This window comes from Stenella coeruleoalba, assembly GCF_951394435.1.
Source record: "Stenella coeruleoalba genome assembly, chromosome: 8".
In the NCBI taxonomy this organism is placed as follows: domain Eukaryota; kingdom Metazoa; phylum Chordata; class Mammalia; order Artiodactyla; family Delphinidae; genus Stenella; species Stenella coeruleoalba.
In genome coordinates, this window is record NC_137154.1 from 76,218,233 (window position 1) to 76,245,985 (window position 27,753).

A 27,753-nucleotide genomic window follows, 5' to 3' on the forward strand; every position below is an offset into this window, starting at 1 on the left:
TTTTTTTCTTTTTCTTTTTTTCTTTCAAGGTATTTAAAGTTTTCTCTTGATTTCTTCAGTGACCCATTGGTTGTTTAGTAGCATATCCTTTAGACTCCAGGTGTTTGTGCTTTTTCCAGTTTTTTTTTCCCTATAGTCATTTTCCTGTCTCATACCACTGTGGTAAAAAAGAGGCAAGTTATGATTTCAGTCTTCTTAAATTTATTGAGACTTGTTTTGTGGCCTAGCATGTGATCTATGCTGGAGAGTATTCCATGTGTTCTTGAAAATAATGTGATTCTGCATGAAATGTTTTTGGATGGCATGTTCTATAGAAAATATCTGTTAAGTTGATCAGGTCTAAGGTGTCATTTAAGGTCAGTGTTTTCTTATTGATTTTCTGTCTGGATAATCTGTCCATTGATGTAAGTGCAGTGTTAAAGTCCCCCAGTCTTATTGTGTTACTGTCAGTTTCTTCCTTTATCTGTTAATATTTGCTTTATGTATTTAGGTGATCTTATGATGGGTGCATATATGTCTTGTATTGTCTTGGATTAACCCCTTTATCATTATGTAATGCCTTCTTTGTCTCTTTGTTTTGAAGTCTCTTTCATCTGAGGTAAGTATTGCTGCCTCAGCTTTCTTCCCATTTCCATTTGCATGGAATGACTTTTAATTCCCTCACTTTCAGTTTGTATATATCTGTAGATCTGTAGTGAGTCTCTTATAGGTGGCATATATACATATTTTATATATATATTTTTTAATCCATCAGCCTGTATGTCTTTTGATAGTAACATTTAGTGCACTTATATTTAAAGTAAGTGATAGGCTCTGGGTGGGAATGTAAATTGGTACAACCACTATGGAGAACAGTAGGGTTCCTTAAAAAAATAGAACTACCATATGACTCAGCAATCCCACTCCTGGGCATATACCCAGAGAAAACTATAAGTCAAAAAAATAAATGCATCCCAGTGTTCATTGCAGCACTATTTACAGTAGCCAAGACATGGAAGCAAATTAATGTCCATGGACAGATGAATGGATAAAGAAGATGTAGTGCATATATACAGTGGAATATTACTCAGCCATAAAAAATAATGAAATAATGCCATTTGCAGCAATGTGGGTGGACCTAGAGATTATCCTACTAAGTGAAGTAAGCCAGACAAAGACAAATATCATATGATATTGCTTATATGTAGAATCTAACAAAAAAAGTGATACAAATGAACTTATATACAAATCAGAAATAGACCCACAGACATAGAAAACAAACTTATGGTTACCAAGGGGAAAGAAGGGGCAGGGATACATTAGAAGTTTGGTATTAACATATGCACACTAAAGTAAGTGACAGGTATGGACTATTGCCATTTTGTTAATTGTTTTCTGGTTGTTTTGTAGTTCTTCTCTGTTCCTGAATTCTTTTGCTCTTCTCCCTTGTGATTTGATAACTGTATTTAGTGTTATGCCTGGATTCCTTTTTCTTTCTTTTTTGTGTAGCTATTATGGGTTTTTGGTTACCATGAGGTTCACATATAACTATATATGTGTGTGTGTGTCTATTTTAAGTTTAGATCTTTGGGGTTTGCATGCATTTTAACAGCCCTACCTTTTTACCTCCTCTCCACATATGTTTATGTTTTTGGCATCATATTTTACATCTTTTTATTTCCTGTATCCTTTATCTATCCATTGTGTTTATACATAATGTTACTACTTTTTTTCTTTTAACCTTCCTACTTGCTTTATAAGTGGTTGACTCACTACATTTACTGTATGTGTGCCTTTATCAGTGATATTTTTCTTTTTATAATTTTCTCATTTCTGCTTATGGCCTTTTTTTTTTTTTTTTCTGCTTAGAGAAATTCCTTTAACATTTTTTGTAAGGCTGGTTTGGTGATGATGAACTCTTCAGTGTTTGCTTGTCTATAAACTATCTCTCCTTCAATTCTGAATGATAACCTTGCTGGGTAAAGTAACCTTGGTTGTAGGTTTTTTTCTTTTCATCACTTTAATATATCTTGTCAGTCTGTTCTGATCTCCACAGTTTCTGCTGAAAAATCAGTCTATAGTCTTATGGGAGTTCCCTTGCACATAACTTGTTGCTTTTCCCTTGCTGCTTTTAATATTCTCTCTTTGTCTTTAATTTTTGTCATTTTATTTACAGTGTGTCTTGGTGTGGACCTCTCTGGATTGATCTTTTTTGGGACTCTCTATACTTAATGGGCCTAGCTGTCAGTTTCCTTTCCCAGGTTAGGGAAATTTTAACTATTATCTTTTCAAATAAATCCTCTGCCCATTTCTCCCTTCTCTTTCTGAGACTGCTATAATGCATATGTTACTTCACTTGATGTTGTCCAAGAAGTCTTTTAAACTAGCCTCATTTTTTTCTTTCCAGCTTGGGTGATTTTCACTATTCTGTTTTCCAGTTGGCTGATCCATTCTTCTGTATTATCTAATCTAATGTTGTTGATTCCTTTTAGTGCACTTTTTATTTCATTATTGTATTCTTTAGCTCTAATTGGTTCTTTTTTATGTTTTCTAAATCTTTGTTGAAATTCTCACTGTGTTCACCCATTCTTCTCCCCAGTTTGGTCAGCATCTTTGTAATCATTACCTTGAGCTCTTCATTGAGTAGGTTGCTTATCTCCACTTTGTTTAATTCATTTTCTGAGGTTTTCCTGTTTTTCTTTCATTGGGAACATATTTTTCCATCTCCTCAATTTGTTTAACTCTCCATGTTTATTTCTATGTATTAGATAGGTGTGTTATGTCTCCAGATCTTGGATCATTGGCCTTATGTGGGATATGTTCTATGGGGCCCAGCAGAACATTCCTCTCTGGCCACCAGAGCTCCAGGGTTGTCCTCTATGTGGGCTGTGTGCATCCTTCTGCTGTGCTGGTGATGACTGCTGTGGGTGTGCTGGTTGGCAGGGGCTCCCCCCACCCCCCTAGCTGCAAGGCTCTGCCTCATGTGGTTGCTGAGGGTGCACTGGTGGGTGGGGCTGAACCCCACACTAATAGGCTTGAAGGAGGATTCTAAAACGGTATTTGCCACTGCTGGGTTAACACAGTAGAACATGACCTCCAAAATGCCTGCCACCAGCTTCTCTGTCCCCAGAGGGAGTTCCAGCTGCCTCCTCCCTCTCCAGGAGGCAAGATTAGCAAGTGGGTCTGACCTAGGTACCTTTCAACTAGTGCTTCTGCATTAGGACTTGGAGTGTGTGAGATATTGTGTGTGCCATTTAAGAGTGGGGACTCTGTTTCCTATAGCCTTCTGACTCTCCTGAACGTAACGCCTGATAGTTTTCAAAAGGAGACATTCTGGGTCTGTCTTCCTTGTGCAGGAGCCCTCAGCTGCAGAGCCTAATGTTGGGCTCGGACCCCTTGCTCCTTGGGGAGGACCTCTGCTGTTGTGCTATCCCACCCATTTGTGGGTCACTGACCTGGGACTGTAGGTGCCGACTAGACCATGTCTCTGTCCCTCCTGCCCATCTCATTGTGACTTCATCTGAGCATCTTTTGTTGTGGAACACCTTTTCTGCTAGTCTTCAGGTGATTCTCATAGATAGTGGTAGGAAGTAAGTTAAGGCTCTTCCTACTCTGCCATCTTGATCCCACCCCTTCAGCCATTTCTTATGAAGGTCCATGTTTTTGCCTCCACTGATGTCCCTTCATGGTCTAAAACAGCTCTGTGCAGCCAGCACCTGACTCTTGGTGTTTTACTTCCCCAAACTTTCAGGCCCATGATCTTTTGAAAGTTCTTTTATATTTGTGTCCTTTCATGGTTTCAAGGTTTGATTGCTTTTTGACAACCTTTTATATTACCCTATAAATTCCATGAGGACTGAGTATTAATTATGTGCTGTGAACTGTACTAAGTAATTTACAAGAGATTACCTCAGTTAGTTCTTTTAAGGACTTCATTAGGTAGCACTATTGTTATTTCTATTATACAGGTGAGGAAAACTGAGAAGTAATATAACCTGTTAAGGCTTGCATAGATATTAAGTGGTGGAATCAGGATTTGGAAACAGACTGTATGACTATCACTAAAGGCTGTGCTCACAATCTGTTACATTATGTGGTATAGATATAACATACTGTTTTTATGTAATATTTTTTTTAATTAATAAGGTAGATTTTAATTAATGTTTTTGAAACAAAAATTTTGTTTAAATGCTACCTGAACTATGCTTGTGCTCTGTGCCTATGACAAAGACTAGTATTTTATTAATTTTAGGTAGATTTTAGTCTCTCATAAACTTTATTGCTGAGGAGTGGGATACCCCGTTATCAAGGATACTAGCTAAAATAATCTAGTATCTAGAAGTCTTCTGGGGATGGGTGGAAGACAGTGTGTTTTTCAAGGAAGAGCTCCCAGTGTTTGACAGCTGCACCTGTTTCACAACCATATCAAGACATCACTGAGGTTCTCTCCAAGGGGGATGTTGTGGTTGATAATGAGAGGGCTCTTAGCATCTCAAGGCAGACAAGGTAGATGAGTGCTGGTGTCTCTCCCTTATCCACAACTACTTCCTGGCTTTTGGGTTATTTTCTGGATGAATCCAGTAGCTGATTCTTCTGAGGCATATGAGACAGATGAGAAGAGATAGCACTCTTCTGATTTGTGTATTTTTCCTATACCACCAAGCAATTAATTCTTACACTACCTGCAGAATAGTGTCAGATCCCACAGGTTAAGGGTCCAGTCCTGCAACTATGCATTGCCCACCCTGACCCCAATCCCCAGACGCCAATGGCAAGTTCAGGTTGTCACCTATGCTTCTGACTGACTAGCTATAGATGGGAGGTTCCCACAACTCCCTCCTTGGGTTTGATTAATTGGCTAGAGCAACTTACAGAGCTCAAAGAAACATTGTACTTACTAGATTACTAGTTTATTATAAAAGGATACAACTCAGGAACAACCAGGTGGAAGGGATGGGTAGGGCAAGGCATCTGGGAATGGGTACAGAGTTTCCATGCTCTCCCAGGTTGTGAACAACCTCCACATGTTCACCAGTCCTGAAGCTATCCAAACCCTGTCATTGTGAGGTTTATGGAGACTTCATTACATCATTGGCCATTGGTGATTGAACTGATGAAGCTCCAGTCCCTGTCCCCTACCCAAACTGAAAGTTCCAACCCTCTAATCATATGGCTGGCTCCATTGGCAACCAGCCCCATCCTTTGGGGCTTTTTCGAAGCCACCTTATTAACTTAAACTCAGGTGTAGACAAAAGGGATGTGTTATGAATATCAAGACATATTTATCATTTTTAGGGCTTGGGAAATTCCAAGGGTTATTTGGAAGCCCTGTGCCAGAAATGGGAATGAAGACTAACTATATATTTCTTATTATAAATCATAATATCACAACTCTCAACCCCCAAAAACAAAGCATTATGAAAAATATGGCTTTATTTTAGTTCCAAGCAAGTGTTTCATAGGACTTTTATTCACAGAAGAATCAGGAACAAAAGTGTGTGTAGCCTATAGCAAGTTCCTCATATTTTCTTGTCCTTGTCTCTCCCCACCCCCCATCCCCCAGCTGACCCTATTTATATACAGTCTTCAGATCCTTAGGTCTAAAAACATTTACTAACCTTTTTTATGGCAGGTAGACATTTTTCTTAGACTTGAAGGTGCAAAGATGCGTTAAGTTGTAGGAAATAACTCAAAGTCAGCAACTACTGATGGATGAAATAGAGACAGTTTATGTCATGATAAATGCTGAGTTAGAGGTATATATAGGTACGGAGTGCTTTGGGGACACAAAAGGCACTTGATCTAATGTGGAAGTCTGATCTCTGGAAAGGTGATGCCTGGGATGAGTCTTGAGAGATGAGTGAGAGTTAACCAGGGAAGAAGGGCCTTTCGGGCAGAACAGAGAGCATAGGCAAAGCAGGCAAGAGGTCGTAATGGTTTGTGGGAAGAACTTCAGGAATGCTGGTGTTACAAGAACATAAAATACGGAGTTGGAAGTGTTGGAGATGAGATCAAAGAGATATGTTAGTGCTGCATTACCAAACGTCTTGTTTGCTTTGCTGGGAGTGGACTTTTTTTCTGTAGTTTTTGGAAAATTTATCTAGGGAAACCTGATAGTAAGAACTGTGTTTTGGATTAAATATTCTAACTCAAATATAGATAACGAGTAGGGACAAGGAACACTATCTGCAAGAAGACCAGGTAGGTGTTAATTAACATAGTTTAGCTGGGAGACCTCAGGGCCCTAAATTATTGCAGTGAATTTGAAATCTAGAAATGGAAGTTTTGAAATACATTTTGGAGGCAGAAATCATAGGCAGGATGTCTAGATGTGGATGTTTAGGGAAAGGGAGCAGTTTGAAAGAATGGCAGGTTTCCCTGTCTTAGTTCATAGGCACATTCCTGTTTTTTTCTAGCTTTGTCGTCCTTCACACCTGCTGTCACCCCTCATGTCCATACAGTCACCAAGTCATGAATGATTTCCTGAATTGATACCTGTGTACTTATTCCTGTATTTTTTTTTTTTAAATTCAGGCCTCAATTATTTCTTGGCTATACTTCCCCTCTCAAATGCTTCCTTCATTTTGCTACCAGAGGAATCTCACTTAAAATAAATCTGATCTTTCTCTGCCCCTCAACCTCCCTCCAAATAAAACTTTATGAATGATATAAAGCATGGGGTCTAGGGTCTAAAACTTATCAGGATGTGTAGAAATTTTATTCTTTGACAACCATAACTTACCTCCCAAATGGCCTTTTTGCACTTGGAAGTAGTTTAATCATTTTTGGTCCTGACCCATGTCAGGCACTGGTCCCCTTTGTCTGACTAATGCGTTTTATTGTCTTTGCTTTGCTTTGTCTCTCTCCCCCACTAGACTATGAGGGCCTTGAGCATAGACAGTATGTCTTGCTCATGTTTGTCCTTAGAGTGTTCAGTATTAATTGAATGAATAAATCAGGGTGTTTGTAGGAGAAAGGTAGCCTTTCTTAGATCATTCCCAGAGAAAAGCACTAAAGAAAAAAAATGTATAATAAAATACCCTGAACGAAAGCCCTGTGTAATGTGGGCAGACGCTGAACAAGTTGCAACAATCGAAGTCCCTGAAAGATATGCCTTTCACTGTATGTATTTTTGAACTAGCACAGTTGGGGCAAGTGAGCTGTGTCCTGGGAGTAACCTGTTGTTCGGAAAACAGGTACTCAGTGGCTCCTGATCTGGGTCAGATTATAACCAATAGCAGTCTGTTGCTTGAAGATTCTGTTTACTAGTTGGTAAGTTGTGTTATACTGATGGATTCAGGCTCTAACAAAGTAGTGCTGTAGGCTTATCCCTAATTCACACTGTAAAATCTGGTGTCTTAGTTCTGTGTTTAGAAAGTATGATAAAAATAAGTCACTTTTATAAAGTGACTGATTATATATGACATCTGTCTAGAACCAAATGAAGAAGAAAATATTCACAAAGAAGGCCTTATAGCTCCTTCTGGAAAAGTCTTAAAATGCCAGGTTTCTAGTCAGGCACCATAGTTCCCATGTACTGTCAAGTTAGCTGTTGATTTCTGTGTGCCCATAAAACAGAAGCACTTTTTATTTCTGGCTTTCCACGTTAATCCAGTGACGGAGCTCTCAGGAAGAAGTGTCTGGCCCACTTGGTCATATTTGTTAGTTGTTATGACCTCTTGTCTACCAGCATCGTCAGATATACTAAGTAGTTTAAAAATTCTTCCCTATGACTAACCTAAATATCTCAAATTTAGTCTATTTCCTTCTGCTGTTTCCTCAACTGGTGGAACACCGTGTGAAATACTCAGAGAACAGGTGGTCACCATGTGAAATACTCAGATTTTACAAGCAACTAAAAGAACTTGTAAATTATTTCCTTCACCTTAGATTTCCCTCCTCGTGCTCATCATGTGTTCGTCAGAATGCCAGGAGCATTCGAAAAATGTGATTCCGTGGAGGGTTGAAGGATCATTTGATGAGGAATGACAGAATCCTTATTCAACCAGCGCTGCTCTTTAGAGAGACATTTAGGGGCATGTGTGTGTGTGTTTCTTTTCTTTTTTTTTTTTTTTTTGCGGTACGCAGGCCTCTCACTGTTGTGGCCTCTCCCGTTGCGGAGCACAGGCTCCGGATGCGCAGGCTCAGCGGCCATGGCTCACGGGCCCAGCCGCTCCGCTGCATGTGGGATCTTCCCGGACCGGGGCACGAACCGGCAGACTCTCAACCACTGCACCACCAGGGAAGCCCTGTGCGTGTTTCTTTATGGGATTAAATTAGGGCTTTTTGAGTCTTAGGGTCTTAAATTTCACTTTTATGCTATTCTAAATTAATTTTACTCAGCTTAAATAAATTTATTGAACTTGTGGTTCAAGTTGGACTTGTGATAAGGAGAGAGAATATTTGGACTCTAGGAAAGAACAAATAGATAACCCCTATTCTTAGCCTTTGCATTGAAATGAACTTCCTAATTAACGCTAAGAGTATTGTTAATAATATACAAAAGAGATTAGGTTGGGCTAAAACTTTCCTTTTCACTTATTTGAAATGACCACAGTGAATGACCCAAAGGACATAAATAAGAATTAAGGTGAGGGAAAATTTAGAATCACAAATAATTGACAAACAGCACAGATGGCTACTCTTTTAATTTAATTAACTGAAAGAAAATTATATCCTTTGGCATAAATTTTAACTTCCTTTGAGAAAGTGTCTTTGGAAGTTTATTTAAATCTATGAAAATCAGAATACCTAAATACTTATATTGTTTGGCATGTTAATAGTTGGAAGAAAGAATAATACAAATCATGTTAATTAATTCTGAACTTTTTGTAGCCACAGTACTAAACTTTTAAGAATTATTTTTGCTAATTGTATTTGGTAAATTCCCTAATAAAGAATAATCCTATTTCTTAAGTCAAGCTCTATATACACTTGGTGGAAATTTTTATTTTAGCTTCTCTCCATTGTTCATTTTCACAACTTGGTTGTTTTAAGTCTCAAAGCTGGACTAAGATCATCATTAAAAACATTTATTAACTATTTCTTGAGAAATAGTGAATCACTCCGTGCCTAGGAGTTAAGCCCACCTTTTACTAACCAAAATCTTTTTTGTTTTTCTCTGTTATTCTTTGATAAATAAGAATGAATTAAGCATTGTTTGTGACTATTTTGAATTTTAGCATGATTGCATTCCAGTGAAAATAAAAGATTTTTCAGTTATCCACACTTCTAGTCTTACAATCTGAAGACGTGTCTAAATGTATTCTGACAAATATTCCTTCACAGAATTTAACAGGATTAGGTTTGACCAGCCCTCCCTTATAACCAGCATCGTTATAAACAGTCTACACTTCAGGGACCTGTAGGAGTGATAACTTTGGTAACGTCACTAGAGGCAAGACAGTGACTCTAGACTACACAGACTACATCTCACAAGTGTTCTCATCATGTTTATATGACGAAACGGAGAGACTTCTTGTTTATAAAGCAAAAGTGATATGTAGCTGTCTAAACTTCAGGCACAAACAGCACTGAATGCTGAACTAGCACAGTAGAGTAAAAAAAAAAAAATAAGTGTATTTTTGTGAATGAAAATTGAGATTTGTTCTTAAGTTTGTGGCTTAAGTTGTGTGGCTTGAAAGTAGCCAACTGGTACCAATACCATCCAGCCTCCACATTTAACTACCAAGTTGACAGTTTTCAGTGCTGGCAACCTTTGATGCTTTGTCTCATTCCTTTAAGCTTTTCATTGTTCTTAGCAGTTAGTGTGACATTTTGAGGATTGGAGTCTAAAACCCCAAACTAAATAAGACCAAGGAGTAGCTAAGATTGTATCAATACTTGCTGAAAGTGAAAGAGTAGTTATTTCTTACTAATCCCTACCTTACTGACTGTCGATATTTATCTTTTTGTATCAGGGGTTGTTTGCCGACTGGCAGGGCCACACCACCAATGGCCATCCCTCTGAGGTATTTCTTATGGTGGGTGTACCTAGGAAAAGCTTATGTACAGCAATGCCAGAGAAATAACCGTGTTTGTGCTTTAAGCAGTTAACTACTTTATACTCTACTTGCTTCCATAATGTTTAAGCTGAAGTCATTGAATCCAACTATTAGGTGACAGATAAGATGAACAAGGCCCTAGAGTTGTTAACATGTCCAAGGTAATACGCTTGGTGATAAAATCCAGAGAATAGCTATGACTGTGTGACAGTGTTTACAGAATTGGCTGATTATAATGCATTTGGTCAGCAGTTACACATTGAGCCTTTTTTCATGTGGGAAATACCATGTTAGCTAACAGTCTAGTCCAAGATTTCTCAACCTCCACACTATTAACATGTTGGGCTGAATAAATCAATCAGAATCAATTTCTCTGTCTCTCTCTCTCTCTCTCTCACATACACATGCACACGCACACACACATGCACACGCACACACACACACACACACATTCTCTCCTTCTCTTTCCTGTCATCTTTATCCTGGGAAGCCCTTCAGTCTGTCTGTAGAAATTAGACTTTAGACAGAAATACCTGCAATGATAACTTGTTCTCATAAAGAGAGGTTAACCTCTGAGGTTAACCTAATGTTGAAAGTCAAGGAAGGAAGGGCAGAGGAATTGAGCAGAAAGGGCATTCTGCAGTACAAGATCAGTACAAGATCAGAGCATGTTCTTCCCTGTGGGAGAAAAGGTTGAAGGAGGAGCACCAGACATTTTTGGAAGGCTTCTGGAAGCTGGCCCCCCAATGCTTCTGCTCATATTCTGTGAACAAAACTTATTCACGTGACACATCTCCTTGCTTGGAGATTGGGAAATGCAATCTTTATTCTCGGCGGCTGTGTGCCCTGCTACAATTTAGGGGTTCTGTTACTGTGGAAAGGGATGGCACTCTGCCAAAAAAGGCTTTTGATAAAAGCAGAAATAAAGAATTCCATGAGCTTATACACAGGAGAGGGCTGTTCCAAGCTTTGGCTCAAGTGAGTAATTCTTTGATATTGACCAAGGCACTTCAACCCTTTGGAGGATGGGGGTCATTTTCCTTTAAAAAGTTAAAACTAAGCAGTTGTGCTATTTATGCTGATGTTGAGAAAGGTCTTGTGTTTTAGTCTGGACTCCACCCTTTTGCTGATTGAGTGGACTATAGTTAATTTCCATGAACCTCATTTTTCCACTGTATAACATGGGAATCATGATAACACATTATTTATTTCCTATTTATAAACGTGATCTTCTTGAAAGCCTATGATATTGAATGTACAAAATCGGCTCAAGAGAACAAGGTTGTGAATGAGTCTGCAAATCCCTTGAAAATATTATACTTTTATTATCAAAAATCATAAAGATAGCAAACTCAGCAAGATAAAATCTTAAATCCATATCTCAGGAATGTGTGTATTGGTATTAGGCCCAGTTTATGCCCTTCCCAGGGCCTTAGGGTTTGCTCAGAAGATAACTGTGGCCTAGGGTTGTCACTTCTTATTCCTCACACATGATCAGGGCCTGGCTCCAGCCAGGCCCCCATCACCCTGCTTCAGTGGAGTTGCAGCAGCTGTGGTGCACAGGCTCAGTGGCCTATTGGCTGTTGCTCATCACATATGGACTTTTGATAGAGTACAAGGGTGGACCCTGGGCTCTGGCCTCTCCCACAACTACTGGAGGGCCAGATGACAATCTGAAAGAACTCAGGAGAGTTCCTGTCCCATGGAGCAAATGTTGACCACTTATGGGAGAAACTGGCAGATAAATCCTTGCTTACCCAATGGAAATGTCCTGAGGTGTGTTGGTTTTGTAAAACCTGAATGGATATGTACCTTATTGCCTGAGCAACTGGCTGTTTTTCCTCCTGTTTCTGTGGTTCATTCAGTAATAAACATTTGTATCTTCTTTCCTCCTTTCCTGTCTGTTCCCTTTTTCTCTACTGTTGCTCCACAAGGTTGTATGCTAGTTGTAGCAGGCAACAACTTTGCCTCAGGCTCTGTTTTCTAGGAACTTTGGATTAAAAAAAGTATAATATTAATATAATATGAAAAATTAATTTCCACTCGCTGTGGCTTTCACTTTGGGAGTTAAGGAAAAACACCTCTCTCTGTCTCAGTCAGATGCAGTACTTATCATGAGCATTCTCTGTCATGGTGTCAGTCTTTTGTCCCCATGTTTGTTGTCCTTCCATGTTATCAATAGTTTTTGAATTTTGTGACTGAGATTTTTATTTTATTCTCCAAGTCCTCTGTCATCCAAGAAGAAGAGAAATTTGAATGTCGGGCATGAAGAAAAGCTTTGGATTACTTTTAATTAGGAAATCCCTAAACTCACTCAGGGTAATTTTCCAAACATCCTGCCTGGAGTGTGCAGAGTTGTGTAACTTTAGGTTTATCCATGATGTCATGCCAGAGCCCATAAGATTATAGCCACTCCAGACGCTATCCACCCTCCTGATCGCAATCTTCTGTCTTTACACAGTCCACAAGAGGATTGATTAACAATCAAAAATCATCGAAAACGTTCAGTAGCATTCTCTCTCTCTCCTAAAGTCTAAAGTAGCATTATAAGTACCTCCTCTGCTTCCTGCTCCTTTTGTCTGTCTTCTTTCTTCCCATTTTCCTCATTTCATCCATTTATTCCCTTTAATGTTTTTCAGTGCTATAATTTTCCCTATAAGCATTGATTCTACTGTATCCAGAAATTTTAATGTTTAATTTTCATTTAGTTTAAAATGTTTTTAATCTCTCTTCAGATTTCCTCTTTAACCTATGTGTCATTTAGAAGTGTGTTGTTTAATCTCTGAGTATTTTGTGATTTTCCAGCTATCTTTATGTTGTTGATTTCCAACTTAATTCCACTGTGCTCTGAGAATGATTTCTATTTTTTAAATTTGCTAAGATGTGTTTTATGGCCCAGAATGTAGTCTGTGTTGGTGAACATTCCATGCGAGCTTGAGAAGAATGTATAATAATAGTACAGTACGATAGTACAGTAAAACTTTTGAGACCTTGTGTGTTTGTAAATAGTTTTATTCTACCCTCAATCTAGATTGACAATTTGGATATAGAAATCTAGGTCGGAATTCATTATTCCTGAGAATTTTGAAGGCACTGCACCTTTGTTTTACAACTTCCTGTGTTGTTGCTGTGGGTTCATTATTGATTTCTGATGATTTTTATTTGACCTCTGTTTTTAGGCTTTGATTTTATTCATGGTTTTGTAATATTTTCTCATTTATTGTGCCTTGTATATATTGTGTCATTTCAATATGGATACTTTTTTATCAGTTCTGGAAATTTTCATGAATTATTTTTTTGGTCATTCCCTCCCTACATTTTTTTCTTTCAGTAGTTCTGTTAGTCAGATGTTGGGTTTCATGATTAAGCTTCTAATTTTTCTTATCTTTTCTCATCTATTTTCCTTTTTAGTTCACAGCTCTCTTGTTTTATTCATTTACTTATACTGCATTCACATTTTCATATTTATATAGCAACCATTCTCATAAGTTCAATGTGTATATTTATGTCTTATGTTCTTAACAAAATTGGTATTATTTTTCTATGCATGGCTCTTTAATTTACATAAATGATTTTGGGATATTTATCTATTTTGTGCTTTGTGGTTTTCACTCAAAATTGTGTTTTAAGATCCATCCACATGTAATATTTACTTCATGCCTACCAGTTCATGGTATGCTTCTAATTCATTTATGTCCACCAATAAATATCATGGCTATCTTCCTGTTTTCACAAATCCTCATTTGTGTTTCCTTATGGACTTTTCTGTGAGGATCTTTTCGGGATGTACACCAGAAGCTGTTTTTTAGGGCACACATATATGCCACTTAGAAATGTTGAATTTCTCTTTGGAAAGGCTGTACTTCTCTACAATCACACCATACAGAAGGGTTCCTGTGTCTCCAAATTCACTCAACGTGTAGTGTTATTCAGCTTTCTAACTCTTGCCAATCAATAGCTGATAGATATAATGTGATATCTTAATATTTTAATTTGCTTTTCTCTTAAGTACTAATGAGTTTGAAAAGTTCTTTATATGTTTGTTACTCTTTTGGCTTTCTTTTGTGTTATTCCCTCATATCCTTCACATATATTTTTATCTGTTTTTCTATCTTTCCAATTTGTAAGAGTTCATTATAGAGGCAAATATGAAACCTCTGGCTCCTATGAATCTGATCACCTGGACGTGGTAGTGGTGAGATAATTGGAATGGGGCAGATATAATGGATTGTGCTGGTGCAACTACCCAGGAAGGAGCCCTTTTGGAATGTCTGTATTTCAGCAGATTGAGGAAGAGGGACTTGGTGGGGAATGGCTTGGGAGACTGGGAATGGTTGGGTGCAGTTACCCAGAGGTGGGACATTGCTGTGAAAGCTATACTAGGATTCTCAACAACCTGGGTTTCTGGATACCAGGCATCTCTTGGACCTCGGGAAACTCCTGTGTGGGTAGCAAGTGTGTGGAATATCCAAGCATCTGGCCCTTCTCAGACTTAGAAATGGTAGTGTCACCCTAGGCTGCTGTTCTGAGCAGTGAGGAAGTCCCACTATCAGAGGAGAAAGAAGTCTAGCTGGGATTGGTAGTTAGAGCTATTTCTTTTCCTCTTAATGCCTAGCATGGTGGCAGTTTATAAGAATTACACATTTTTCTGGAATAGAAATTTAGCTATCAGTATTTATTATTACTCTTCGTATTACTATTTCTACTACTATGCATTCACTCGAAGGATTTTCAAAATATATGTATAATGCTTATTTAGCTGATGGTTATGCTAACATGTTGACTTAAATAGTTGCATGGGAAATTTTGCAATATCCTGAGTGGCAATTATAACCTTGAAGTTGTCTTAAAATTCAGATGCATAAATCCTAAATATGTGCTCCATTTAAAAAAAAAAAAAGGAATATAGAAAATACTTTTTCATTTCCTCTATTTAAAAAAATTTTGATCATGATAACATTAAAATAAAGGTTGCTAAGACAGCTGTTTAAACAAAGATTTGCGTTAATCTTTTATAGAAAAAAATGCAATTAGATAAAGCTTTGAGAATTTCTCTTTGTGATTTTCTAAATGTTGTGGTAGAGTCTATTTTTCACGTTTGGTACCCTCTTGTGGTCAATGCAAGGCATTGATTAGGCCTTGATTTTAACAGTTGTGTATAATTTAACACTTTTTATTTATGTGAGAGACCTATAGTTTATACGAATATTTGACTTTTTTGTCATATACAACAACTTTAAGAGTAAGACTGACACTTGGAGTTTTCTTCCTGTTCCTTACTTCAGGGTATGCAGTGAAGGTGTGGCATGACCACAGTTGCTAATCTTAGAAGCTAAGTGATAATGTGCTCAGAGTAAATACAGTGTAGCTTGGAACACAAATTGAAGACCTTGAACTTATCTTACACTTTTGCAACCGTAATTGGGTTTGAGGATTAATTTGCCATTTTTGATGGTATATTTTAAGATTTTATAACACACACACACATACAAACATATATTACACATAAATATGATTTCATTTTACATGATTACCTAGTTCAAATGCACTTACTGTGGGTTTATAGAAAATGTCATACCATTGTGACATAGTCTCCCTTTCTTTGAGTCATGGTATGATAATAAGAAGACATCGATCACATACAGTATTTAGTAAAGATTTGTGTGTTATTTTCCCTTCCTTCTGCAGCACTGGTTTCAGAGAAAATTCTTCACTTGATATCCACGACAAGTAACACAAAGGACAGGAGGTAGCTGTGTAGTATTAAGTTACTAAGGCCAAATAAGACTTGACTTACAGGAGCAGTAAATCATGGCTTTTGGGGGGAGATGTGAGTTGCAAGAAGTGCTCTTGGCTTTCAAGAACATGCTTCCTTAGATTATAGCTGTCCTTCACGTATCCTACTCTTTCAACTCAGCTCTTTAATTTTATGCTAGAACTGAGTGTGTTTTTGTTGTCTACATCATGGGACCCTTTGAGTAAATCCTTTTCCCGGGCCTGGTGGTGTGAAGGGCCAGGGTTTGAATAAGAGTCCAGGAAGTGCTTCTGGGAACGATTTTTGTATTGCCAGGAATGCTGATGTGTTGGCACGGAATTAACATTTCCCAAAACACCATCAAACACGGACTGAAAAACAAAGATGCAAGTGTAGTCACCACAGCTGTGTTCTCTTTTCCCCCAAATAGTTTCTTCTCTGCACAGTGAGAAATTTTAAGCCCCCTATTGTAAGATGAAAGTGGGTCAGTTTTGTGTACTACACTGTAAGGCAGCTGGTTGCCCCCAGTATTCATGTATCACTGGGATTGAGTTAAGGCCATTTGTGCAGAATTGTCCCTTATATAATGGATATTGGTTTTTTTTGATCAAATGGAATGTTTGTGAGGGACTGTGGTGCCATGTTATAAGAGGAATAATTTCACTTGTTCATTAGATATTTATTGAGCACTCTCTCAAATTTTCAGTTTTAAGGATGAGAAGATACATGCATAAATTTCCCTGCTACAATGTAGGACATGAACACCGTAAGAAACTCATATAAAGCTATATGAGCATCCAAAGGGAGAGAGAGTTGATGGAGGGGACATGTGAATGAGGTCTGTTTAAGCTGGATGCTAAGAGTAGATCTAACTTGAATATGTGGTTGTTGGAAAAAGTAAGCATTTGTATCAGAGAGGAGGTGGTCTGCAGAGAACAGAGAATAGGAGCTCAAAAGGGCTAACGAGAGAGGGCTTCCCTGGTGGCGCAGTGGTTGAGAGTCCGCCTGCCAATTCAGGGGACACAGTTCGTGCCCCAGTCCGGAGAGATCCCACATGCCGTGGAGTGGCTGGGCCGCTGAGCCTGCGCGTCCGGAGCCTGTGCTCCGTAACAGGAGAGGCCACTACAGCGAGAGGCCCGCGTACCGCAAAAAATAAATAAATAAATAAAGGGCTAATGAGAGAGACTTTTGGAGAAATTGCTTGGGCAGGTCAGTTGTGGGCATGAAATGCCAGATTAAAGAGTAACGTCCACTGAGCTAACGATGGAATGTTCACCCAGGTATCTCTTTCAACCGTGGACAGGACAAGCTCCTCCCATTCTGAACCTTGGACTTCTCTGCTTTCTTTTGGGTTCTCTCCTGTACATTTTGTTGTGTGAGTTCCTCAAAAGACCTTTTTTGGATGGGAATGCCACTTTTTATTTTTCAATTTTGTTTCTTCTAGTAGAGCCACATTTTCTCCTTAAATAATAAAAATGCTTTGAAGATGCTGATTTTCCCCCCTCGTCATTTACAGGTATAATACTGTAATACACAGACATACCAGTACTCTTCAAAGATCTAAAAGTGACTAGAACCTTTACAGCAGAACGCTACTTGCTCTTTCCATTTAATGCCATTTTACCAGTTAAGTTTCTAAAGTTCCATCTTTGCAACTAGATCATGATGGGTTCCTGGAAATACAATTGAGGAGATAAAACGTTTAGAGTGCCAGTGGGTCAAAATGGAATTCTGTGGATGTATTAACCTGGATCTGACACCCTCAGGGTCCTCAGAAAGACAGGTCAGAGGCCTGCCCCTCTTCTCCTTTCCTCTTCCCTAACTCCCAAACTCCCTTCCTCTCCTCTCCTCATCCATCCGTCCATCATTTTTAATTAATCTCCTCCAAATACATATGCAAATAATGAAGCAAAGCGTTATGCATAATAATCACAGAGCTTGTTAAAAATAACAATGTCTGGGCTTCCCTGGTGGCGCAGTGGTTGAGAGTCCGCCTGCCGATGCAGGGGACACGGGTTCGTGCCCCGGTCCGGGAAGATCCCACATGCCGCGGAGCGGCTGCGCCCGTGAGCCATGGCCGCTGAGCCTGCGCGTCCAGAGCCATTGTCCGCAATGGGAGAGGCCACAACAGTGAGAGGCCCGCGTACTGGAAAAAAAAAAAATAAAAAATAACAATGTCTGAATCTCTATATGAGGGAAATAAGAATCTACATTTTTAATAGGCTTTAAAATACTTGACTCTGATTAAGGTGGTCCAGCTCTTGCACTTCAAGAGACACTGAAATAAAAGCAAGGAATAGTACTTCTTTAGCCAATAAAATTTATGAGTGTGATCACCTAGTATTTATTTCATATGGACCCATGAATGGAAAAGACATACCTGGTGGATAACATATTTATAGTTGAAGAAGATTATATGCCCAGGCATGTCCTGTTCTCTTTAAGATTTTATTCCATTTGCATTTCTATAAAAGTATGCCAGAGGATAAAAGGTAAAGTATCCTCCTCCTCCACAAAAGACTAGACTGGTTTACAGCTCCCCTAGAGAACAGTGTCATTTTAGGGATATGCAAAGGTCAGCTATTAGAGTTCTGTTGAGTATATGACACAGATGTTGCTAATCCTTTTGACTTGACTGAACTGTTCTAATTATTTCACGCTACCAGGTTTTGAAGGTCTATTTTCCTTCCTGTCAAAAATGAGTTGTATGAAATATCAGGCATCTTTTTTAAAATATATATATATTATTTTATTTATTTTTTATACAGCAGGTTCTTATTAGTCATCAATTTTATACACATTAGCGTATACATGTCAATCCCAATCACCCAATTCAGAACACCACCATCCCCACCCCCCCGCAGTTTTCCCCCCTTGGTGTCCATATGTTTGTTCTCTACATTTGTGTCTCAACTTCTGCCCTACAAACCGGTTCATCTGTACCATTTTTCTAGGTTCCGCATACATGCGTTAATATACGATATTTGTTTTTCTCTTTCTGACTTATTACTTCACTCTGTATGACAGTCTCTAGATCCATCCACGTCTCAACAAATGACTCAATTTCGTTCCTTTTTATGGCTGAGTAATATTCCATTGTATATATGTACCACAACTTCTTTATCCATTCGTCTGTTGATGGGCATTTAGGTTGCTTCCATGACCTGGCTATTGTAAATAGTGCTGCAGTGAACATTGGGGTGCATGTGTCTATTTGAATTATGGTTTTCTCTGGGTATATGCCCAGTAGTGGGATTGCTGGATCATATGGTAATTCTATTTTTAGTTTTTTAAGGAACATCCATACTGTTCTCCATAGTGGCTGTATCAATTTACATTCCCACCAACAGTGCAAGAGGGTTCCCTTTTCTCCACACCCTCTCCAGCATTTGTTGTTTGTAGATTTTCTGATGATGCCCATTCTAACTAGTGTGAGGTGATACCTTATTGTAGTTTTGATTTGCATTTCTCTAATAATTAGTGATGTTGAGCAGCTTTTCATGTGCTTCTGGGCCATCTGTATGTCTTCTTTAGAGAAATGTCTATTTAGGTCTTTTGCCCATTTTTGGATTCTGTTGTTTGTTTCTTTAATATTGAGCTGCATGCGCTGTTTATATATTTTGGAGATTGATCCTTTGTTCGTTGATTCGTTTGCAAATATTTTCTCCCATTCTGAGGGTTGCCTTTTCGTCTTGTTTATGGTATCCTTTGCTGTGCAACAGCTTTGAAGTTTCATTAGGTCCCATTTGTTTATTTTTGTTTTTATTTCCATTACTCTAGGAGGTGGATCAAGAAAAGATCTTGCCGTGATTTATGTCAAACAGTGTTCTTCCTGTGTTTTCCTCTAAGAGTTTTATAGTGTCCAGTTTTACATTTAGGTCTCAAATCCATTTTGAGTTTATTTTTGTGTATGGTGTTAGGGAGTGTTCTAATTTCATTCTTTTACATGTAGCTGTCCAGTTTTCCCAGCACCACTTATTGAAGAGACTGTCTTTTCTCCATTGTATATCCTTGCCTCCTTTGTCATAGGTTAGTTGACCATAGGTGCATGGGTTTAGCTCTGGGCTTTCTATCTTGTTCCATTGATCTATGTTTCTGTTTTTGGGCCAGTACCATATTGTCTTGATTACTGTAGCTTTGTAGTATAGTCCGAAGTCAGGGAGTCTGATTTCTCCAGTTCCGTGTTTTTTCCCTGAAGACTACTTTGGCTGTTCGGGGTCTTTTGTGTCTCCATATAAATTTTAAGACTTTTTGTTCTAGTTCTATAAAAAATGCCATTGGTAATTTGATAGGGATTGCATTGAATCTGTAGATTGCTTTGGGTGGTATAGTCATTTTCACAATGTTGATTCTTCCAATCCAAGAACATGGTATATCTCTCCATCTGTTGGTAGCATCTTTAATTTCTTTCACCAGTGTCTTATAGTTTTCTGCATACAGGTCTTTTGTCTCCCTAGGTAACTTTATTCCTAGGTATTTTATTGTTTTTGTTGCAGTGGTAAATGGGAGTGTTTCCTAAATTTCTCTTTCAGATTTTTCATCTTTAGTGTATAGGAATGCAAGAGATTTCTGTGCATTAATTCTGTATCCTGCAACTTTACCAAATTCATTGATTAGCTCTAGTAGTTTTCTGGTGGCATTTTTAGGATTCTCTATGTGTAGTATCATGTCATCTGCAAACAGTGACAGTTTCACTTCTTCTTTTCCAATTTGGATTCCTTTTATTTCTTTTTCTTATCTGATTGCCGTGGCTAGGACTTCCAAAACTATGTTGAATAATAGTGGTGAGAGTGGACATCCTTGTCTTGTTCCTGACCTTAGAGGAAATGCTTTCATTTTTTCACCATTGAGAATGATGTTTGCTGTGGGTTTGTCATATACAACCTTTATTATGTTGAGGTAGGTTCCCTCTATGCCCACTTTCTGGGGAGTTTTTATCATAAATGGGTGTTGAATTTTGTCAAAAGCTTTTTCTACATCTATTTAGATGATCATATGGTTTTTCTTCTTCAATTTGTTAATATGGTATATCACATTGATTGATTTGTGTATATTGAAGAATCCTTGCATCCTTAGGATAAGTCCCACTTGATCATGGTGTGTGATCCTTTTAATGTGTTGTTGGATTTTGTTTGCTAGTATTTTGTTGAGGATTTTTGCATCTATATTCATCAGCGATATTGGTCTGTAATTTTCTTTTTTTGTAGTATCTTTGTCTGCTTTTGGTATCAGGTGATGGTGGCCTCATACAATGAGTTTGGGAGCGTTCCTTCCTCTGCAAGTTTTGGAAGAGTTTGAGAAGGATGGGTGTTAGCTCTTTTCTAAATGTTTGATAGAATACCCCTGTGAAGCCATCTGGTCCTGGACTTTTGTTTTTTGGAAGATTTTTAATCACAGTTTGAATTTCATTACTTGTGATTGGTCTGTTCATATTTTCTATTTCTTCCTGGTTCAGTCTTTAAAGGTTATACCTGTGTAAGAATTTGTCCATTTCTTCCAGGTTGTCCATTTTATTGGCATACAGTTGCTTGTAGTAGTCTCTTAGGATGCTTTGTATTTCTGCGGTGTCTGTTGTAATTTCTCCTTTTTCATTTCTAATTTTATTGATTTGAGTCCTCTCCCTCTTTTTCTTCATGAGTCTGGCTAACGGTTTATCAATTTTGTTTATCTTCTCAAAGAACCAGCTTTTACTTTTATTGATCTTTGCTATTGTTTTCTTTGTTTCTATTTCATTTATTTGTGCTCTGATCTTTATGATTTCTTTCCTTCTGCTAACTTTGGGTTTTGTTTGTTCTTCTTTCTCTAGTTCCTTTAGGTGTAAGGTTAGATTGTTTATTTGAGATGTTTCTTATTTTTTTGACTTAGGCTTGTATAGCTATAAACTTCCCTCTTAGAACTGCTTTTGCTGCACCCCATAGGTTTTGGATCATTGTGTTTTCACTGTCATTTGTCTGTAGGTATTTTTTGATTTCCTCTTTGATTTCTTCAGTGATCTTTTGGTTATTTAGTAACGTATTGTTTAGCCTCCATGTGTTTGTACTTTTTACGTTCTTTTCCCTCTAATTCATTTCTAATCTCAAGCATTGTGGTCAGAAAAGATGCTTGATATGCTTTCAATTTTTTTTAATTTACTGAGGTTTGATTTGTGACCCAAGATGTGATCTATCCTGGAGAATGTTCCGTGCGCACTTGAGAAGAAAGTGTAATCTGCTGTTTTTGGCTGGAATGTCCTATAAATATCAATTAAATCTATCTGGTCTATTGTGTCATTTAAAGCTTGTGTTTCCTTATCAATTTTCTGTTTGGATGATCTGTCCATTGGTATAAGTGAGGTGTCAAAGTCCCACACTATTATTGTGTTACTGTCAATTTCCTCTTTTATAGCTGCTAGCAGTTGCCTTATGTATTGAGGTACTCTTATGTCGTGTGCATATATATTTATAATTGTTATATCTTCTTCTTGGTTTGATCCCTTGATCATTATGTAGTGTCCTTGCTTGTCTCTTGTAACATTGTTTAGTTTAAAGTCTATTTTATCTGATAATGAGTATAGCTACCTCAGCTTTCTTTTGATTTCCATTTGCATGGAATATCTTTTTCCATCCCCTCACTTTTAGTCTGTATATGTCCCTAGGTCTGAAGTGGGTCTCTTGTAAACAGCATATATATGGGTCTTGTTTTTGTATCCATTCAGCAAGCCTGTGTCTTTTGGTTGGAGCATTTAATCCATTCATGTTTAAGGTAATTATTGTTATGTATGTTCCTATGACCCTTTTCTTAATTATTTTGGGGTTGTTTTTGTAGGTCCTTTTCTTCTCTTGTGTTTCCCACAAAGAATTTCCTTTCGCATTTGTTGTAGAGCTGGTTTGGTGGTGCTGAATTCTCTTAGCTTTTGCTTGTCTGTAAAGCTTTTGATTTCTCCTTCGAATCTGAATGAAATCCTTGCCAGATAAAGTAATCTTGGTTGTAGGTTTTTCCCTTTCATCACTTTAAGTATATCATGCCACTCCCTCCTGGCTTGTAGAGTTTCTGCTGGGAAATCACCTGTTAACCTTATGGGAATTCCCTTGTATGTTATTTGTCGTTTTTCCCTCGCTGCTTTCAATAATTTTTCTTTGTCTTTAATTTTTGCCAATTTGATTAATATGTGTCTCGGCCTGTTTTTCCTTGCATTTATCCTGTATGGGACTCACTGTGCTTCCTGGACTTGGGTGCCTATTTCCTTTCCCATGTTATGGAAGTTTTTGACTATTATCTCTTCAAATATTTTCTCTAGTCCTTTCTCTCTTCTCCTTCTGGGACCGCTATAATGTGAATGTTGTTGCATTTAATGTTGTCCCAGAGGTCTCTTAGGCTGTCTTCTTTTCATTCTTTTTTTCTTTATTCTGTTCCACAGCAGTGAATCCCACCATTCTGTCTTCCAGGTCACTTATCCGTTATTCTGCCTCAGTTATTCTGCTATTGATTCCTTCTAGTGTAGTTATCGTTTCAGTTATTGTATTGTTCATCTCTGTTTGTTCTTTAATTTGTCTAGATCTTTGTTAAACATTTCTTGCATCTTCTCGATCTTTGCCTCCATCCTTTTTCTGAGGTCCTGGATCATCTTCACTATCATTATTCTGAATTCTTTTTCTGGAAGGTTGCCTATCTCCACTTCATTTAGTTGTTTTTCTGGGGGTTTATCTTGTTCCTTCATCTAGTACATAGCACTCTGCCTTTTCATCTTGTCTATCTTTCTATGAATGTGGTTTTTCTTCCACAGGCTGCAGGATTGTAATTCTTCTTGCTTCTGCTGTCTGCCCTCTGGTGTATGAGGCTATCTAAGAGGCCTGTGTAAGTTTCCTGATGGGAGGGACTGGTGGTGGGTAGAGCTGACTGTTGCTCTGGTGGGCAGAGCTCAGTAAGAGGCATCCTTTTTGTGGCTGGGAAATATTATGATTCCTTGAGAAGAGTGTGCAAGTGGTTCTCTAAACTGGTTGTATATTAACTCATCTGAATCACCAAAAAGCCTAAAAGAGATGTTTTCTCTTGGTCCTATCCCAGGTCAGAATTTCTTGCTGAGAATCAGTTATAAAGTGTTCAAAAGGATTCTACTGTAGGCATCCTGCCCCCTCCATACTATAGTTCCATGAACTTCTTTGAGATCAGAATACATACTCAAATGATTTTGTTTCACATCCTTCTTCCTACTCTACTTCATCAAGTTATGCACGTAGTTGAAGCTCACTAAATCTTTATTAAATAATTTCAGCGGATGTTTGATGGGGATGGTGGAAATCAAGGTTTTCTTGATTCTCTAATTTGAATGTTTTGTTGTTTTTTTGATCTCCTAGGATGGAAAGAAGAAATTTGACAAGGAGAGTGAAAAATACTATTCTATTCTTGACAAGCATTTAAATTTGTCTGCAAAGAAAAAGGAGTCTCATTTGCAGGAGGTAAGTTTTTCCAGATGAAATGTGGAAAGGGCATTAGCATTGTCCTGTGAAGTCCAAAGTTCGAAAAGTAGACATTATCTCAGAATCTGCTCCTCTTTAATAAAATAATGATAATAAGAATATTTAATTGAGCACTTACTACAGACAGGCACTGTGCTGAGCATTTTACATGCCTTGTGATATTTAATGTTAACAGTTCTAAGAGAAAGATTAGTATTTCCTTCAATAATGAGAAAGAGTGAAACAAGGCTATTTCTTTTTCTTCTTGTTGGGAATATTTTAAATAGCATGACCTACCAAATTCATGTTATAGCATTTATATTAAGTTAAAAATACCTGTTTTTAAGGTGTTGCATCAGCATTAAGGGGAAAAAAGATACATATACAACTATATGTTTTAAAATCTCCATTATTTTATGTCAATTTTCTGAAAGAACAAGTCAACAGTCAACATTCCTTATATGCATATACTAACATGTACAGTGTATGCATATAAGGAATCCATTTCTTCCTTTTTTCTGAAAATTTCTTCTCATCGGTAGTGTTTCAACTATAATTAGTCAAATCGAATAGTCCTTTTACTGAGGAATAGTGATGGGATATGTTTTTTTTTAAAAAAAGCTCTCTTGTCTTTCATCTTGGCAGCAACTAAATCTTGACACACCATCCATCATTCCCCCAGTGTACAGTGGTGTGTCTCAGAGCTGAGCTGGGAGTTGTTGAGCTAGTCCCCCTACAGCTCATCACTGCTCTCTAGCCCTTCATAGGGAATCTTGTACTGTGCTGAGCCTCCCTTCATCTCTTCTTCCTCTCCTCTCTGTACTTCTAGGGACTGTGGTGGGGAACCTCTTTCAAATGCCTCCTCCTGATCCTCTAGCAAAGCCACCTCCCTTCCTGAACCGTTTTTCAAGTTCAGTCTGGTCCTCTGCCCTCCTTCTTCCTATGCTTCTTTCCCTGACCTCCATATTCAGCCATAAAGCATGCTTGACGAGTTAGAGTTCAAATGCAGTGGAACAGTAGTCCAAAAGGCATGGGAGAGTTGCTTCTGATTCCTTTTTTCTATACTCTTATGTTCCCCTAGAGGGAATTGAATTTCTTCACTTAAAAATGTTTAATGTTGGGGAGTTTTGTTATTTAAATATGTGTTCATTATAATGAATATCTTGTTATTAACACCTGCTGTTAAAATAGGACAATTTAATATACAGCTGTGGGCCTATGGAAAGGTTTTGGGGCTAAAGTGAAATAGAGAAAAATCTGTTATTAAGGAAAATTTTATTTTTAATTTTCATGGACATATTTAATCTTATGAAGTACTATGTTGTTATTTAATATTATGTTCACATATTCCAAACTTCTTAAATGCTCACATATCTCTTTAAACATTGCATTAGAATAAACCTAAGAGAGAATGCGGTATGTAGATGAAGTAGAAAGGGCTCCCCTAACTGTCACCATCATGTACCAAAGGCCATGACCAAGTACCATTTTAAAAATCGACTGTCTCAGAACACTCTTGGACATAAATCACAGCAAGATCTTTTTTGACCCACCTCCTAGAGTAATGAAAATAAAAGCAAAAATAAACAAATGGGACCTAATGAAACTTAAAAGCTTTTGCACAGCAAAGGAAACCATAAACAAGATGAAGAGACAACCCTCAGAATGGGAGAAAATATTTGCAAATGAAACAACTCACAGAAGATTAATTTCCAAAATGTACAAGCAGCTCATGCAACTCAATATCAAAAAAACAAACAACCCAATCCAAAAATGGGTAGAAGACCTAGACACTTCTCCAAAGAAGATACACAGATTGCCAACAAACACATGAAAAAATGCTCAACATCATTAATCATTAGAGAAGTGCAAATCAAAACTACAATGAGGTATCACCTCACACCAGTCAGAATGGCCATCATCAAAAAATCTATAAACAATTAATGCTGGATAGGGTGTGGAGGAACGGGAACCCTCTTGCACTGTTGGTGGGAATGTAAATTGATACAGCCACTATGGAGAACAGTATGGAGGTTCCTTAAAAGACTAAAAACAGAACTACCATATGACCCAGCAATCCCACTACTGGGCAGATACCTTGAGAAAACCATAATTCAAAAAGAGTCATGTACCACAATGTTCACTGCAGGTCTGTTTACAATAGCCAGGACATGGAAGCAACCTAAGTATCCATTGACAGATGAATGGATAAAGAAGATGTGGCATGTATATACAATGGAATATTACTCAGCCATAAAAAGAAACGAAATGGAGTTACTTGTAGTGAGGTGGATGGACCTAGAGTCTGTCATACAGAGTGAAGTAAGTCAGAAAGAGAAAAACAAATACTGTATGCTAACACAATATATGGAATCTAAAAAAAAAAAAAAAAAGGTTCTGAAGAACCTAGGGGCAGGGCAGGAATAAAGACGCAGATGTAGAGAATGGACTTGAGGAGAGGGGGATGGGGAAGGGTAAGTTGGGACAAAGTGAGAGAGTAGCATTGACATATATACACTACCAAATGTAAAATAGATAGCTAGTGGGGATCAGCCACATAGCACAGGGAGCTCAGCTTTGTGCTTTGTGACCACCTAGAGGGGTGGGATGGCGGGGTGGGAGGGAGGCGCAAGAGGGAGGAGACATGGGGATATATGTATATGTAGAGCTGATTCACTTTGTTATAAAGCAGAAACTAACACACCATTGTAAAGCAATTATAGTCCAATGAAGATGTTAAAAAAAAATTAATCTCCAAAATATACAAACAGCTCATGCAACTCAATATCAAAAAAACAAAAAGCCCAATCAGAAAACAGGTGGAAGACCTAAATAGACATTCCTCCAAAGAAGACAAACAGATGGCCAAGAGGCACATGAAAAGATGCTCGACATCACTAATGATTACCGAAATGCAAATCAAAACTACAGTGAGGTATCAACTCACACCAGTAAGAATGGCCATCATCAAAAAATCTACAAACAGTAAATGCTGGAGAGGGTGTGGAGAAAAGGGAACCCTCTTGCACTCTTGGTGGGAATGTACATTGATACAGCCACTGTGGAAAACAGTATGGACGTTCCTTAAAAAACTAAAAATAGAACTATCTTATGACCCAGCTACTGGGCATATACCCAGAGAAAACCATAATTCAAAAAGACACATGCACCCCAGTGTTCATAGCAGCACTATTTACAATAGCCAGGACATGGAAGCCACCTAAATGTCCATCAACAGAGGAATGGATAAAGAAGTTGTGGTACGTATATACAATGGAATATTACTCAGCCATAAAAAGGAACAAAATTGGGTCATTTGTAGAGATGTGGATGGACCTAGAGAGTGTCATTCAGAGTGAAGTAAGTCAGAAAGAGAAAAACAAATATCATATATTAACTCATATCTGTGGAATCTAGAAAAATGGCATAGATGACCTTATTTGGGAAGCAGAAATGGAGACACAGACGTAGAGAACAAATGTATGGATTCCAAGGGAGAAAAGGGTGGGGTGGGAGGAATTGGGAGGTTGGGATTGACACATATGCACTATTGATACTATATATAAAATAGACAACTGAG

General features: G+C 38.0%; 1 protein-coding gene across 2 annotated transcripts in view; it reads left to right on the forward strand.

Annotated features, from left to right (window-relative positions):
- Window positions 1-27,753, forward strand: part of ARHGAP42 (Rho GTPase activating protein 42) — a 288,105-nt gene that overhangs the window by 179,777 nt on the left and 80,575 nt on the right. For both annotated transcript variants that reach the window (XM_079929104.1, XM_079929105.1), the window contains exon 5: window positions 24,072-24,173. In XM_079929104.1, the coding sequence (XP_079785230.1) occupies window positions 24,072-24,173 (102 nt within the window). The remainder of the gene's footprint in view (window positions 1-24,071; window positions 24,174-27,753) is intronic.